This window comes from Heloderma suspectum, chromosome 12 (assembly GCF_057233095.1).
Source record: "Heloderma suspectum isolate Gila_16-S chromosome 12, 16-S_ref, whole genome shotgun sequence".
Taxonomy (NCBI): domain Eukaryota; kingdom Metazoa; phylum Chordata; class Lepidosauria; order Squamata; family Helodermatidae; genus Heloderma; species Heloderma suspectum.
Genome location: NC_139469.1, coordinates 17,640,617 through 17,656,304, shown reverse-complemented (window position 1 = coordinate 17,656,304; position 15,688 = coordinate 17,640,617). Strand labels below are relative to the sequence as shown.

Genomic DNA, 15,688 nt, shown 5'->3' with positions numbered 1-15,688 from the left:
TATGCCAATGAAAAAAGAATGAGGAAATAATAATAGGCTGTTTATAATAGTAATATTTATTATGAGAGCGATCACACACCTACACCAGAGAGGACCTCTCCAAATGTCACACAGCGACATGAGATGCATTTCCATTTGGGAAAGGCCTTTAAAAAAAACCTGAATGTAGATCAAGTGTGGAAAATGGTAGAAATCCATTCTACCGTGTTAAAAACATTGAAAGAAATGCACGTGACCAAACATGAGGCTTATACATTTGCCCCCTACACAGAAAGGCTTTCAGTGCCTGAAATGGCTAACTTACAGAGCTGCCCAGAGTTCCTTACATTAAGGGTTCCTCAATTCCCCATATGCCCACCCACTTCCATCCACTTAGAAAAAGTGTTCTGATAAGAAGTATCATGGTCCAGTGGATTAGGGTTTTAAGTCCTCGTTTAGTATAGCAGCTCTCTCAAGATCCTATTGCCAAGGTTAATCTTAAAAATAAAAAGATACCTGCCAAATGACTACAGAAGTCCAACACTGATTAAATATTTAATAACTGACAAACACAAACTGAAGCAGCTTCTTAATTTTATTAAATATATGTTACTGTAAGAGCAATGTGCTGGATGATGGGAGTTATAGTCCAACACTTCTAGAGGGCACCTGATTGGGGAAGGCTGCATTTGATGTTATACAAAAACCCAGTCAGCGCAATACTATAATATCTACTCAGAAGTCCCATGGAGTTCAATGAGGCTTACTCCCAGGAAAGTGGGTATAGGATTGCTGCCTTAATACTGTGACCAATACAAATACAAATGGGCAGGAACCAAACATGCACAGGATTGTCAAGCAGTTTTTCAACTACAACACACAACAGTTATATAAATCACATGACTCTGCAGAGAGAAGTTTGAATATAGAAAACTATTCTTACCTTAGTAACACAGGTTCTCAGGAAGGCTCTCAAACTATATTACTAACAGCCCAACCTTATACAGTTAAGGGCACAATCCTATGCATCTTTAGACAGAAAAAGTGCTACAGCTCCTAGCATTTGTGCTAGGAGTTGTAGGATTCTTTTTCCATTTCATTTATTACATTTCTATACCACCCAATAGTCAAAGCTCTCTAGGCTGTTTACAAAGATTAAAAGCCTTAAAATACAATATTGTGCACAATAAAAAAAGTTTAGCAACAAACATAAACAGACAGCAGACATGCATATCCAAACAATATTCCATGACCTGATTAAAAACCGGTCATATCTTGCCAAATGCAACAACAAGATAACAATGTTGGTGCCAGGTGGGCCTCATTGGGGAGTTCATTCCATAATGGGGAGGTGGGGTGCCACAGAGAAGGTCCTCTCCCTTGTTGCCACCTTCCCAGCCTTCCTCGGAGGAAGCACCTGGAGGAGGACCTTAGACAATGAGCGAAGTGAATGGGTAGGTTCACACTGGGAGAGGTGCTCCATCAGGTATTGTAGTCCCGAACTATGTAGAGCTTTATAAGTCAAAACCAACACTTTGAATCAGGCTTGGAAACAGAGGCAGCCAGTGCAAGCAGGCCAGAATCAGTGTTATATGTTTGGACCTTCATGGCCCTGTTATCAATCTAGCCACCGCATTTTCCACAAGCCACAGCTTCTGAACCATCTTCAAGAGCAGACCATTGCATAGAGAATCCAGTGCCATCCACTCCCAACTCAGACAATCATCCCAGAAGGATACCATGGTTGATGGTACTGAAAGCTGCCAAGAGATCAAAGAGAATCAACAAGGTTACACTCACCCAGTCTCTCTCCAGACATAGGTCATCATACAGGGCAACCAAGACTGTTTCCATGCCAAGACCTTGCCTGAATCACAACTGAAATGGAACTACCTAACTGGTCACATCCAAGAGCATCTGGAGCTGGTTGGCAACCACCCGCTCAAGGACCTTGCCCAGGAAAGGAGCATTTACCACCGACATAAAGTTATTGAGATTTTCCAGGACCAGGGAGGGTTTCTTCAGGAGCGGCCTCACCCCCGCCTCTTTTGGGTGGCCCAGGACCATTCCCTCTTGCAAGGAGGCATTAATCATTTCCACGGTCCAGCCAGCCATTCCCTCCCTGCCAGTTTTTATAAGCCAAGAGGGACGATCCAATACGGAAGTGGTTGCACGAACCTGTCCAAGCACCTTGTCAACATCCTCATGCTGTACCAACTGAAACTCATCCAAGAAAACAGGATAAGGCTGTGCTCTGGATACCTCACCTGATTCACCTGCTGTAACACTGGAGTCTAAGTCCTGGCAGATACTTAAGATTTCATCTTAGAAGCACCTAGCAAGTGTATTACAACAGGCCTCAAATGGATCCACAGTGTTCCTAGGGCCAGCATATCATAAGCCCCAGACACCCCTGAAAAACTCCACTGGGTGGCACATAGAGGATTTAATAAAGGCAGTGAGTTTCTTTGCTGCCCTCACTGCCCCGAATGTACATGACCATAGGCACACACCAGTATTCGGTTGCATTTACTAGGAGTTCTTCTCCATATGCACTAAAGCCATCTCCTGTTTTGCTTCCTCACTCTCAGCTCTGGAGAATACCATGATGCCGTATAGGCTCTACTTCAGAAAGGGTGCTCAAGTGCAATTGTCTCAACCACCTGGGTCATTTCTGCATTCCATGAATCAACCAGAGTTTCTACCAGAGTTCTGTCTAAACATGCATAGGATTGTGCCCTTAGTGTGCAAAAGCCCACCGACTCCAATTAGCCACCCTAAACCAAATAGAGTAGTCTTAAGCCTTCAAGAGTAAAACATCAAAAATAAAAAACTGCTATTTTGCTATTTTGGTTGGTCATGTTTATTTTTATTCCAGATCCTAAACCAGACAAATCAAGAAGAGCCCACAAGAGGTCTGCAAGCTTTATGAAGTTCTCCTCAAGGAATAAATTGATGGGAAATGCATATAAGAGATAGATCCCATCGTACATCAACTTTAATTTCAGAATTAAAAAAAAGATAATTCACTGTCATAGCTATAAGTTCTGAACATTTATTGGAACCTTTTAGACTCATTAAAATCTCCTCTTATTTCTCAGCTCCACACTTTACTATTTTGCAGCACCTTTGCCAGCTTGGCACTATGTTGCTCAACACCAGCCCAACCTACCACATTTCCTATCAGTTTAAAAGAAGTTTAACGGAACTTGTACACTACAAGTGAAACAAGCAAAGTCTTATTTCAAAGAGCAAGGAAAGGAGACAAGAACAACCGAACAAAACTGAAACGTCCGAACAGGTATAGAAAGCAAAGGAGAGAGGAAGGTTAGCCCCCTGAGGGGGTCACAAGAACTGGTTCAAGTCTCCCAGTTAACAGCCCTTCCTCAACTAGGTATGGCAAACGATACTTTGCTGATTCAGGTCAAACAGCAAACTACAGTTTGCAGTAAACCAGGATTTGAAGTGGTGTGGATGGGGAGTGGGGAGCCTGACATTCTTGTAACTTCTGATGTTGGGTCTGAATGCATAACATAATACTCATAAAAACTGACAAAAAGTGGATAATTAAATTGAATTGAATTTTGTGTAAGACCATAACTTACTTTATCTCAAAAAACCACAGATCATCCAGATCCAGAAACTGCTTAGTTTCCCCATCCCAGTGAAAATCTATATTTGACACTCTGAAGTTCAAGGGACTGTTCTTAAGCCTTATTTAACCCGATTCTTGTCCCAGATTTTAAGTGCAGAAAGATAATTTTTTAATTCCATCCATGAGCATGCTTGTAGTGAAGTATTTTTTCCATCTTTTTTGTTCAAGATGAGCCCAGAAGGCCCTCCTTGCTTAAAATGAAAAAGAGAGGAAGGCACTACCAAAAAGAGTATAGAACCTGAAAACTGGTTCCGGATGGAAAATTTATTAAAGGATAGAATATGAGACTGGAGAATTTATTAAAGTATAAAATGTGTGATATGTTTTGACAAATGTCTTTTCAAGTGCAGTCATTATACATTCCCTTGGGAAGAAAAACTCTGAGAAAGCATCTTGTTGGAACAGGGGAATGTACAACCATTATCGTGGAAAACATCTTTGTTAAAACTGGCACAAATTTGAGATGCACCTCCTTCTCCTCTCTTAAAATGACAAAACTCAGGCTGAGCAACACAAAGAGATCAGCTGTATCAAGCAGGACATTCTTGGAGAGAGCAATCCTATGGCTGCTAGACGGTGGCTAGATGGCCATAGGATTGTTTGGTTCTGGGAACCAACCTCAGAGCCCACGCTCGGAGGTCAGTTCCCAGAACAGCACCTCCCTGCCCCCCTTTTAAGAGGTGCAGTTCGCCATGGGCTCCGCACTCAGAAAAGCAGCGTGGAATGGTGCAAAAGGGGGCATTCCTGGGGGCGGGAAGCACAGAAATGGTGGTACAACACTCCCTATACGTCGTCCGGCCTCCCCCCGCTCTGAAGTCTCATGGCTAAACAGCCTAAATCAGCTGTCTAGCCATGAATGCAGGGCAGGCAGAATGCGGAGAGGCTCCCCTCTATCTGCCCTGTGTTGGATAGAGGGTCACCCCTGAGTTTGGAGGCGGCCACCTATCCACATAAGATTGTGCCCTGACATATTCAGCAGAACACAGGAAGGAGCCTTCTACCAAGCCAGACCATTGGTCCATCTGGCTTAGTATTGTCTCCTGGCAGGCCAGGGTGTCAGACCTTTCCCACCCCTACCTAGAGATGCTGTGGATCTCCTCCATAAAAGCAGGTGCTCTATCATTGAGCTATGTCCCTTCCCTTCTATGTACTTAAGTTTGGGTGACTAGACTTTATGTACTTTGCTTGGATGGAACACCGTGGATTGGCTAACAGTTTATATTGTGTCCGTTGCTGGGAAAGGCCTGTATTTGTAATACATTCAAATTGGAGCTGTGTGTTTCTTAGCAATATCATTTATGTAACTGAAGGGATAAAGTTGTTTCTGAACCACTGATGACTTCAGGCTTGTTGACAACATTCAGTTTCAGTCACATTAGTGAATTTCTCAACTGCATTTTCATTTACAATGCATTTTATTGATACAGTGCCTGTAAGTTTAGCCTCTCATTAATTTAGAGGAACAAGCAAAATAGCTTCTTCTCTCTTTCAGCTACTCAAAAAGATATTAACAGCATCCTCTTAAACACAGCTATTGCCTTAGTTTGTAATACACCTGCCTGTTGTGGTTTAGCAGTTATAATGTTGGTTTAAAGAGCAAATTCATACCCTTGAACTGTATACAGTAACAGATTCCCAGCATTTTAGACCACTTTAACGCCAATAAATTCTATTCTTTAAAGCTGCAGTCCTCTGTGCACTTACCTGGGTGCAATAATTGTGTTGTAAATATACTATATTAGAATGTTATGCCTTAGCCTAGAGATTTGTGTTTCATGGGCTGATTTGATCAAAGGAATTCAGAGTTAATTTCCTCTATCATGTATAAAGGCATAACACAGCTACAAGTATTTATTTTTTTGCCTTCAGAAAAGAGAGACCCTAAAACTGAAATGAAGTTAGTAATGTGAAGACATACGAACAATACTTCACAAATCATTTCTGGTATATATAACAAAACAATTGTTAGGTTCTGTGTACTAGTTCCACAAGCTCAGGGAGGCTTTGGACTTGTGTTGCACACTGCTTGGCAAACTACTTTTGAAATGGAAGGGCTTGAAAAAGCAGTGTGATGTAGCTTGACAGTCTTCTCATTGAAGTAAAAAATCCCACGGGCCATGCTCAAGCCCTTGGACATGCTCATCTAAAGAAGCTTTTCAATTCCCGCCCAAACGTCTTTAACAATCTGTAGCATTTTATTGATTTACAGTACACCTCATCCTAAAAGTTTCATTCCAAATGCTGTGTCCAACTCCACATACTTCTTAACATTTATATACAACCTTTCTTCTAAGGAGCTCAAGACTGTTTAGATGGTTCCCCCTCCCCCGTTTTATCTTCACAACTAATCTGTGAAGTAGGATAGGTCAGGAGATAGTGACTTGCCCATGTTTTTCTAGTGAGCTTCATGGCTGAGAGGGGATTTGTACCTAAGTCTCCTTGGTCCCAGCCCAACACTCTAACTAGAACACCACAAAATAAATGCTACTGGAAAATGTGAGACTTGAGAGAGATAAGGACCAAAATCCAAAAAACCATGCAACTAGTTCCATGAGTTTCTTGAACAGCAATTCTGTATGCCACATGCTAAACCATTTATGAAACTAAAGGGACTTTCCAAAACAGACTCTGGTATGACATAGGGGTCTGCTCTTCATAGTAATTTAAAAAAAAAAACCCACACTTACCATGCCCAAGTCGGTTCGATCTTAACTTACGTCATTTAAAAGCTATTTACCCTTTATGGAGATATCTGGGACTCTCCTTCATTATTGACAAAGCAAAACTGATTTATCCCATACACACACTTCCAAAATGTAGGGGTGGTTTTGCTTTGTTATACTTGAAAATGTTGAATTGATACAGTAACAGACCCAATTTATAACCATCCATGTGTATGAAATTTACACACGTTTCTTTAACATTAATACAAACACAGAAGACCAATATGCACTTCCACGACACCATGTGTTTGAAGTAAAAAAAAAATCTGTACAAAGTACCTAAGTTGTCAGAGTACACATCACACCAAGCAACTATTAAGGCTGTATTTCTTCATTACTGATTTGAAATACTAGATCGTTCTATGCAAAACTTAGCATCAAATTAAACATTCCAAAACCATAACATTTTAGAGTCCTTGATTTCAAACACTTTCATTTCAATTAACTGCCAACTAAACATGCAAATATGAACTAGACACTAAATTTGTGGCCCAGTGATCCTTGACACCACCATAAGCAACCCAAACTTCCTCCTGTCTAGAAAAGTATTAACAAGATACCAGCTATGCAACAAAGTTGCTATTCAAGATTCCTTGAAATTATCTCAGTGGATCAAGGCAATAAAAAAAAATGGATCCTTGAATCCCAAGAGATCTTAATGATCTTAGGAAGGAGCACTGCAAAAAAAAAAAAAGAGGACTGGGATATGTGCAAAGATCATCTCCTGCATATATCAACATTTCGTATTTCCAAAGATGCTGTCATGTTAGTCTGTTGTACCAAAACACAAAGAATCTTGTGGCACTTTAGAAGACGAACTTTTGCTAACTTCTGTGAACTAGTTTACTTCATCAGATGCATGAAATATTATCTTTAATAAGCAGCTATATACAAACATACACATATACTTTTGTAGAATCACATCAAGGTTCGATGGCCAGCCTAGTTCAACCTACAACAGGGACGGGAAACATGCAGCCCTCCAGATGTTGTTGGAGTGCAACTCACATCATCCCCCACCATTAGCTATGCTGGCTGGGGCTGATGGGAGCTGCAATCCAACATCATCAGTTAGGCCACACGTCTCCCACCCCAGTCCTAGCAGAAGCCCCTCAGCCCTTACAATTTCTCTCACACAGTTCTTCCCCCCATATCAGTTTCCTATAAATAAATAACTTTAAAAAAAAAAAACCTTCACCCCACACTACTTTTCCCCATCGCCATAAGTAGAGGGCCTAACTATCAGCAAATACCCACCACGCAGGGTATATTTTCTCCGCCCTGTACTATACATATATACACACACACACACACACACACACGGAGAAAGAGAGAGTGAAAGCAAGCTTGCGCGCACACACACGTACCCGGAACCAATCTCACACACCTATGTGTGTGTTGGGGGGGGGGGGGGCGGGTTTGAAAAAAATAAAGAAATAAAATAAGGGCGCCGGAAAAGAAAAAGAAGAACAGTGGGCGGAAAAAAGAAGGGCAACATAGTCATAACCCCCCCACCCCCACCCCACACACACACACACACACCTCATCCACTAACACAGGACAAGCACTCAGGCTCTCTGCCTCTCTCTCTTTAGGCCTCAAAGACCAGCAAGCGCCGAAGAGGAGGGTGGCGACAGCGGCGGCACCGCCTCTCCTTTCCCCCATAGGCCGCGAGGGAGAGGCTTCGCAAGGGCTTCCCCGAGCCCTGCCTCATGCCGCCGCCGCCTCCTCTGCGCAGGCCCCCGTCCCTGAGCTTGAAGGGCCAGCCCCGCGCGCCTCTTCGGCACTAGGCCCCAGCGGCGGGCGGGTCCGCCGTGGAGGGCGGGGGAAGCCCTGCTGGGCCATGAGGGGCGAGATGAGGAGTAACCAGCATCGCTATCGTTATTGTCATATTACGAATCCACCGCAGCCTTAGGGGCGGTCGCCCCCCCCCCGCCCGCGCGCTCTCCCCCTCGCCCTCTCCGTTCAGGGCCTTCCTTGTCGCCGCCTCCCCCGCGCCAAGGCGAGACCCGCCCCCGCCGCCCACCCCTAGGCCGCACCGCCGACGTACACCCGCTCGGCGCCCGCCACATTCCCACCTGGGTTGCCAGTCATTCCAGCTCCGCGGGTGATAGTGCTGCCTGGTGCCGGAGGAGGACGCGCCGCTCAGCCGAGACCCCGGGGCTCTGCGGCTCATTACCTTGCCCGAGACGGCATGGCCGGCCGGGGAAGCGGCGCGGGGCTGAGGTGGTGCTGAGGGCGGCGGCCAGGCAGGGGAGGGACAGCGGGGCGGAAGCAGTCGCGACGAGAACGGCGGAAATAATGGTCGGGGGAGGCCGGCGAGCGGCTACGGCAGCTCGGCGGGCTTCTCCTCAGGCGCGGCGGCGGACGCTGCTCCTGCTGTCTCACGCGGAAGGCGAGGAGGCGACGACAGCGACGGCCCCGCCTGCTGCTGCTGCTGCGGCTCCTCCTGCTGGCGACGGCGGCGCTGATCCTGGTCAGGCTGAGGCGCGGCGCGCGGCATGCCGGGAAGGCAGGCCGGAGGGGCTTGAGGGGGCCGCCTGCCGCAGAGCATCATGGGGCGGCCGCGGCCGAGGGAGAGGCGGCGGTCGCCCGGCGTCCCCTCGGCCCCGGGCTCGGCTCCTCGGGGAATTCCCGGAGGGAGGGGCAGTTGCTGCTCAGAGGAGGGTGGGTTGGCTGTTCAGAAATGGCGGCGCCTCGAGCTGGGCGGCTCTCTGGGCATGTGCAGAGTGCCGCCTCAAGACGCTCGCTCGCTCCCAACACCTCACGGACCCGGCTTGTCTTCCATCTCCCGCAGCCCCCTTTTTTTTCTTCTAGTGTCTGGTGAAGAATGCCATAACGGGAAAGGGCGAGGGGGCGGGGGGGGGGCAGCTGCTGCTCAAAGGAGGGTTGGTAAATAACTCAAAAATGACGGCACCTCGAGCTGAGTGGCTGTCTGGGCACGTGCAGAGTGCCGCCTCCAGACGCTCGCTCCCAACACCTCACGGACGCAGCCTGACTTCCTTCTCCCCCAGCCCTGCCCCTAATTTTTGGTGAAGAATACCTAAACAGGAAAGGGCGTGGGGGGGGGGGAGAGAGAGACCTGGCAGTTGCTGCTCAAAGGAGGGTTGGTAAATAACTCAAAAATGACGGCACCTCATGCTGAGTGGCTCTCTGGGCATGTGCAGAGTGCCGCCTCAAGACGCTCGCCACCCCCTCTTCATGGTTGAAGCTTGTGTGTGTGTGTGTGTCCCCGTTTTTTCTAGTGTCCAGTGAGGAATACCAAAAGGGGAAAAACATTGGCAGCCATTGCTAAGGAAGGTTGGCAAATGTGGAGTGAAAAAAATATGGCGCCTCGACCTGGGTGTGTTTCTAGGCAGGAGCAGATTGCTGCCGCAAGACATTCGCCCTCACCCCCTCTTATGGTCATAGCTTGTGTTTTCCCCATCATCCACCGTTTCTAGTGTCTGGTGAGTGATGCCAGAAGGTGAAAGAAGAAGAAAAAACATTGGCAGTAGCTACTGAGTGGGGGCTGCCAAATATTGTGTAAAAAATTGATGGCGCCTGAAGCTGGGTGCCTCTCCAGGCAAGATCCCCCTCCGCAGAGGCATAGCACACCTTTTCTCCTTTTGATACCTGATAAAGAATACCAAGTTTGAAAAAAGGATTAGGAGAGTTGCTGTTGAGGGTAGGTAGCCAAATTTCTATGTTCAAAAATAATGGCATCTTCCTGGGCATGTCCAGAACACCACACACGTACAAGGGTGTGGTGCATCCTTTTGGTATTCCCATGAGGAATATATCAACATGATAGAGAGGGGGAGGATGTCTAGTTCTGTTAGGGAAGGGTGGTCCACATTCTGTGATAAAAATTTTGACACCTTGAGCAGGGTGCATCTGAGCATGAGCAGAGTGCCATTTCAAGAGACAACCCCCCCCCCTCCACTTCAGCTCTTCCCTTCTAGTATTTTGAGAAGGGATATCAAAATAATGGGAAAAATGGCCAGTGCTGCTGGAAAAAGGTGGCCTACTTTGTGTTCAAAATTTTGGCGCCTTGAGACAGTTGTCTCTGAGCATGTGGGGAGTGCCCCCCCTATCTTTTCCAACTTTGTTTACTTGGGCTACAACCCTATACACACTTACCTGTGAGCAAGCCCTGGTTAAACACAGATGTGAACATCAGCCTATGCATGTTTAGAATCATAGAATAGTAGGGTTGGAAGGGGCCTACAAGACCATCAAGTCCTTACGTTTATTTAGTAAGGCTGCAATCTTATATGCACACCTGGGAGTAAGTCAAATTGAATTTAATGGGACCTACATCTGAGTAGATACGCCTAGGATTTCTCCATAAGTCTCAATGGGTTCATTATTTTTTCCCAAATATCGATTGTTGGGCTGAGAGAATGGGTGTTGTTCCGTCGTTAAGTTGTATCTGACTCTTTGTGACCCCATGGACCATAGTACGCCAGGCCTTCCTGTCCTCCGCTCTCTCCCGGAGCATGCTCAAGTTCATGAGAGAATGGTGCCTTGCATAAAATCATTAAGGCTGCAATCCTATACACAGTTACCTAGCAGTAAGCCTCATTGAACTCAGTGGGACTTACTTCAAAGTAGACATGTATAGGATTGTGTTCCAAGAGGGTTTGTGGCCTAAGTGAGATGTGAACTAAAGATGTCCAGTCTTTCCAAATGAGTATAAGGCATTGGAATGTGTTGTGATCCTAAGTGTTATATTAAGGTTGCTGGCTGACCTTTATTTTGTTAGGCACATTCTTGGTTAACGGTCCAGAATGGTCAGTTGATGTTTTATCAATGGAAGCCCATGCTTAGGAGAGTGTCTCCAGGTAGCACAGGATCTCTGTTTTTTAATGAGATGTCCATCAGAGGTTGGAGAAGATAACACCTTCACAGTCAGTTAAAATACTCAATTAAAATAAGTTTCATTGACTAAACAGGTGACTGTAATCAGTCAGCAAGTTTTGTATTGTTAAAATTATCTTAAATGCACACTGTAGATGGTAAGCCGCATCTTGAAAGAGGCAGTCCTTGTGTGAGAAGGTATTTGTACCAATGGTAGTTGCAGGGGCCAATTACATTTGGCCAAAAGCAGGATTAGGGAACCTCAGGCCAGGGAGTCAAATCCAGCCCTCTGGATTTGCCCAGAAGGCCACGCCTCTTCTTCTGGCCCCACCCCTTTCCCCCAACCACTGATCATTTTGTGGTTTCCTAGCTTTTGTGCAGTTTTTTCTCCATTTTAAAAGGTTGAAATACTTCTCCTAAGGATTAGTTACTAGCAGTGAGAGATTTAAGCTACAGTATTAGGGGTGGGGGGTATTTTGGCCCTGCCCTGTTTGCCTTCAGCCCCACCCACCAGTGGAATGTGACCCTGAAGAGCTTCCCTGAAATTAAGGGCACCATCACACTGAGCTTTTATCCCGCGATTGAGATTGCTCCTTCACAGAAGTTTGCAGGCTTTTTACATGACGCCGTGAACTTCCATGGTGACTCCTGCACTAAATGACCTTTATTACATTTTTAAATAGATCGCAGATAATGAGCTATCAAATTACCCTGTTGTGTTCCGCTTCAGTTTCCTCTGTGAAAAGAGGAAGCATGGCAAGAAGAGGAGTGAGACCAATGAAAGATAATGGAAGACTCAGATACGGGGAGAAGGAGTGGGGGAGGGAGTCAGTTGTGATCCTGCATTGGAAACCGAAGCAGAAAGCCCCGTTTTAAATGCAGGATTTTAGGCTGGTGTAGAGATGCCCTAAAGTTGGTCCTGCAGCTGAAAGAGGTTCCCCACCCCTGGCCAAAAGGCATCACCAAAAAAGAGGACAAAAGAGGATACAGATTTGCATAAAATTTGCATGTGTAAATTTGTACATCTAGATGAACATTTAGAAATAATTACCATCATTTAAATAGGAATGCCATGCACCTCACCATAGTTGGGAAGATGGTGGCCTGTGCGCCTGCTCGGTTTGCTGTCCGGGTGCTAACTGTGGATGGGCAACTTCAAGGCCCCTGCCGCTCTCCCTTATCGTTCTTGATCTTCAAACCAGACTTGGACTGGACAGCGGTTCAAATAGAGGACTGTCCCCTGTAAAGTTAGACACATGGCCACCCTAGTAATAGCTAGCTACCCTCTTTAAAAATGGGTGCAGCCATGCAGCAAAAGATGGCACATTAGGTGAGCCCCTGAATTCCTAGTCACCAGCCAAGATGGTTTGGGCTGCCTTTTGTATAGCACACCCTATATAAGTTTCTGCTGGTCACCATGGTGATATACTACCTAAATACTAAATATATGAGAATATACATGCTGGTGGAGATATATCTCCTTGACAACAGCATAATTTGGGACCAAAACTCTTGCTCAGAAAATGTAAGACAATATTCCAGACCTCGGGGGAATGATAGAGAGACATTTTAAGTACAATAATGAAAACAGTGATGCGTTCTTTACCAGGAAGACTTCTATAAACCAAACTATGCTTGTATTTCTATATTAGCACATTTGTTGTTACTCTATTTTTGGAGATATGTAGAAAAGATTACAACTGTGGGTTTTCCTCCATTTCATGGAACATCTCTTAAAGTGATAAGCAACATTCCTCCCCCACCCCCAAGCCCAGATTCCATCACATACATGGCATACTGCTTGTCTGAATGCTTCATCACAGCAGCAATGTGTTATATGTACCATCAGTGCACAAACCACAAAAGAAATGTAGCAAGGCTGTGTATATTCCTAAGTCTGCTTTGATACTCTACAAAACAGGGCCCAGTTCAACAGATCATGTGTGTAGCAGCCTGTGTTGTATAAGCATAGCCAAGCAATCACATGTGCATTTTCAAGGGCTTGGGAATGATCACTGAGGAATTGTTAGGTTTTTTTCGACCATGTGACTGGGATTGTTTCATCTTCATTGGCGCCTGGTTTCTTTCTAGGCCCAGTTCAAAGTGCTGTTTATTATGTATAGTTTGGGACCAAGACATTTAAATGGATGCCTTTGATCCTGTCTTCCGACTTAATTTATTTAAAACAGGGAGGGGAACCTTTTTCAGCCCAAGGGATGAATTCCAATCTGGGAAGGGTCTCAGGGGCCACGTTCCATCTGTGGGTGCAGCCAAAGTGGATGTGGCCAAAATGTGATTATTACCAATTTTAAGCCTACTCAGAAGCAAACAGAATGAGACTTCCGCATATCTACTAATAAGTAAGCAGGACTAAATCACTAAGCAGCACATTTAAATTGTATCCCAAATACTAAGTCTCTGCATGTGTACTTAGAAATAAGCAACACTGAATCACTCCGGAGCACTTTCAAACAGCATCCAAATACCAAGCCTCTGGGTGTCTACTGAGAAGTAATCATGAGCAGTATGTCTACTCACATGTAAACAAGGCAATCTTCAGAAGTAAGCAGGACTGAATCACTGAGCAGCTTCTTTCCCAGGCCTGCCCACTCTCCCTTGCAGGAAAAAGCTCTTATCTCCAACCTGTTGCTGAAAAGCCTGAATAGTTAATTTTAGACTCTAGACTTATGGAGCAATCCTGTGGCCGCTAGTCAGCGGCTAGATGGCCACGGGATAGGTCGGTTTCTGGGAACTGACCTCGAAGCCTGCGTTCCAAGGTTGGTTCCCTGAGAACCAACCTCCTCCTGCCCCCTGCACTGCCTTGCAGGCAGCTCAGAACTGCCCCGCGCTCGCAAGAGGAGCGCAGAGCAGCAAAAACAGGGCATTCCTGGGTGGGGAAGGCAGAAATGCCGGTAGGACACATCCAATGTGTTGTCCGGCAGCCACTTCCCCCACTCTGCCTTCCCACAGCTAGACAGCTGAAATTGGCTGTCTAGTTGCAAATGCAGGGTGGCTGAAGCATGGAGGGGAAAATCCCCTCCGCACTTCTCCTGCCCTGCATTGTATAAGCGGCCACCTCTGAGTTAGGAGGCGGCCGCCTATGCTGGTGGGATTGCTCCCTTAATGGTCTTACAGGGAGCCCTGTCTTTAGCTATTAATATGAATTCTTTTGAAATGTAAGTCAGCCCTAAGCCATTTGGGGGTCTTCCTGCTTACTCTGCTGAACTGGGCCCTAGACATCTTCCCCAAAGGCTTACCCCGATACCACCATTGCCTAGGGAAATAAAAAGAAGGCTCCACTTGGCACTGGGAAGACACTGCATTTGCCTCCCTGGGAACGGCATTCCACACGTAGGGCTCCAGAACTGAAAAAGTCTCTCCATTCATAAGATCTAGAAGACAAGAAGACTAGGAGAAGGTCCTCAGATGACACACATAACTGGCAGGCTCATTGGAGAGAAGGCAGTCCTTCAGTTAATCAACTCCCAACCCATTTAGGGCTTTATTAAAGATAAGCAAGCACTTTGAACTGTGCTGGTAAATGAAACAGTAGCCAGTGTTGTTTAAGAAATGGCTAGATAAGTTGCTAACAGAAACTGGCCATAGAAAATATGGCAAATGTATTCTGGACTAATTATAGTTTCTGAAAAGCTTTCAGTTGTTGCCCCCATACACCACACTGCATTGGCCTAATCTGGAGGTTACCAGACCCTAAATAAACATAACCAGGCTGTTGAGTCATCTCTTCTTTGACCCTTTCTTTAAAAGCAGCTCCTGCTCCTTTAATTAGTTGCTTTCTGTTCATAGCAATGGGATTCCTGAACCAGCCCTTAATTAGTCAGTTCCTGTTTGGGGGGGAGGCTTAATTATCTATTTTCTCATTTCGTCCCAAGCCATTGCTGATTATTTTTTATTTTATTTTTTTACTAGCGAACAGACAGGTTACAATACCCCTTGGCTTGATACAGTGAAGCCTTCAAGCAAACTTACGCAGATGCCAGGGCTGGACACATTGTGCCTACCCTGATTGAAGCCATGCCTGCTGGCACCCCTAACCACAGCCCCTGCCACAGTGTACCCCTACAGCTCCCTAAGGGAGGGTCTGTCCAGTCCATTCCCCTGAGGAGGGGCAGGGTGGGTCACAGCCTAAAAATCCGCCCTGGCTTTAAATTGTATGGACTGCAAACCTATATGCTGGTTAGGAAAGTCTGCCTCTAGTGACCGAAGTTGTTATTGCAGGCTTCAACCAGATGGACACATTTAAATTAATTAAAATTTGATTATGCGTTTTAGAAAACAAAACACTGAAATGCACACCCCTAGGACCCCTTAGTATGCACGCCAAGATGCCATTGTCTAGGTTTTATGGTCTTGGTGCTATGGCACTGATGGACAGGCATATATAACCATACCCTTTTAAGAGATTATTGCAATTGTGATAAAAAATAAAACAAAATCCTGAACAATTTATTTGGCTGCAGAGAGGAAA

General features: G+C 45.6%; 1 protein-coding gene across 2 annotated transcripts in view; it reads right to left on the bottom strand.

Annotated features, from left to right (window-relative positions):
* SMG1 (SMG1 nonsense mediated mRNA decay associated PI3K related kinase) overlaps positions 1-8,811 on the bottom strand; it is an 87,620-nt gene extending 78,809 nt beyond the window's left edge. The window contains exon 1 of one of the 2 annotated variants that reach the window (XM_084818603.1): positions 8,436-8,811. In XM_084818603.1, the coding sequence (XP_084674729.1) occupies positions 8,436-8,533 (98 nt within the window). In that variant the 5' untranslated portion in view covers positions 8,534-8,811. Of the gene's footprint in view, positions 1-7,899; positions 7,924-8,435 lie in introns of those variants that run through there. The other variant, XM_084818604.1, reaches the window with a different exon arrangement.
* Between the last annotated feature and the right edge of the window lie 6,877 nt (positions 8,812-15,688).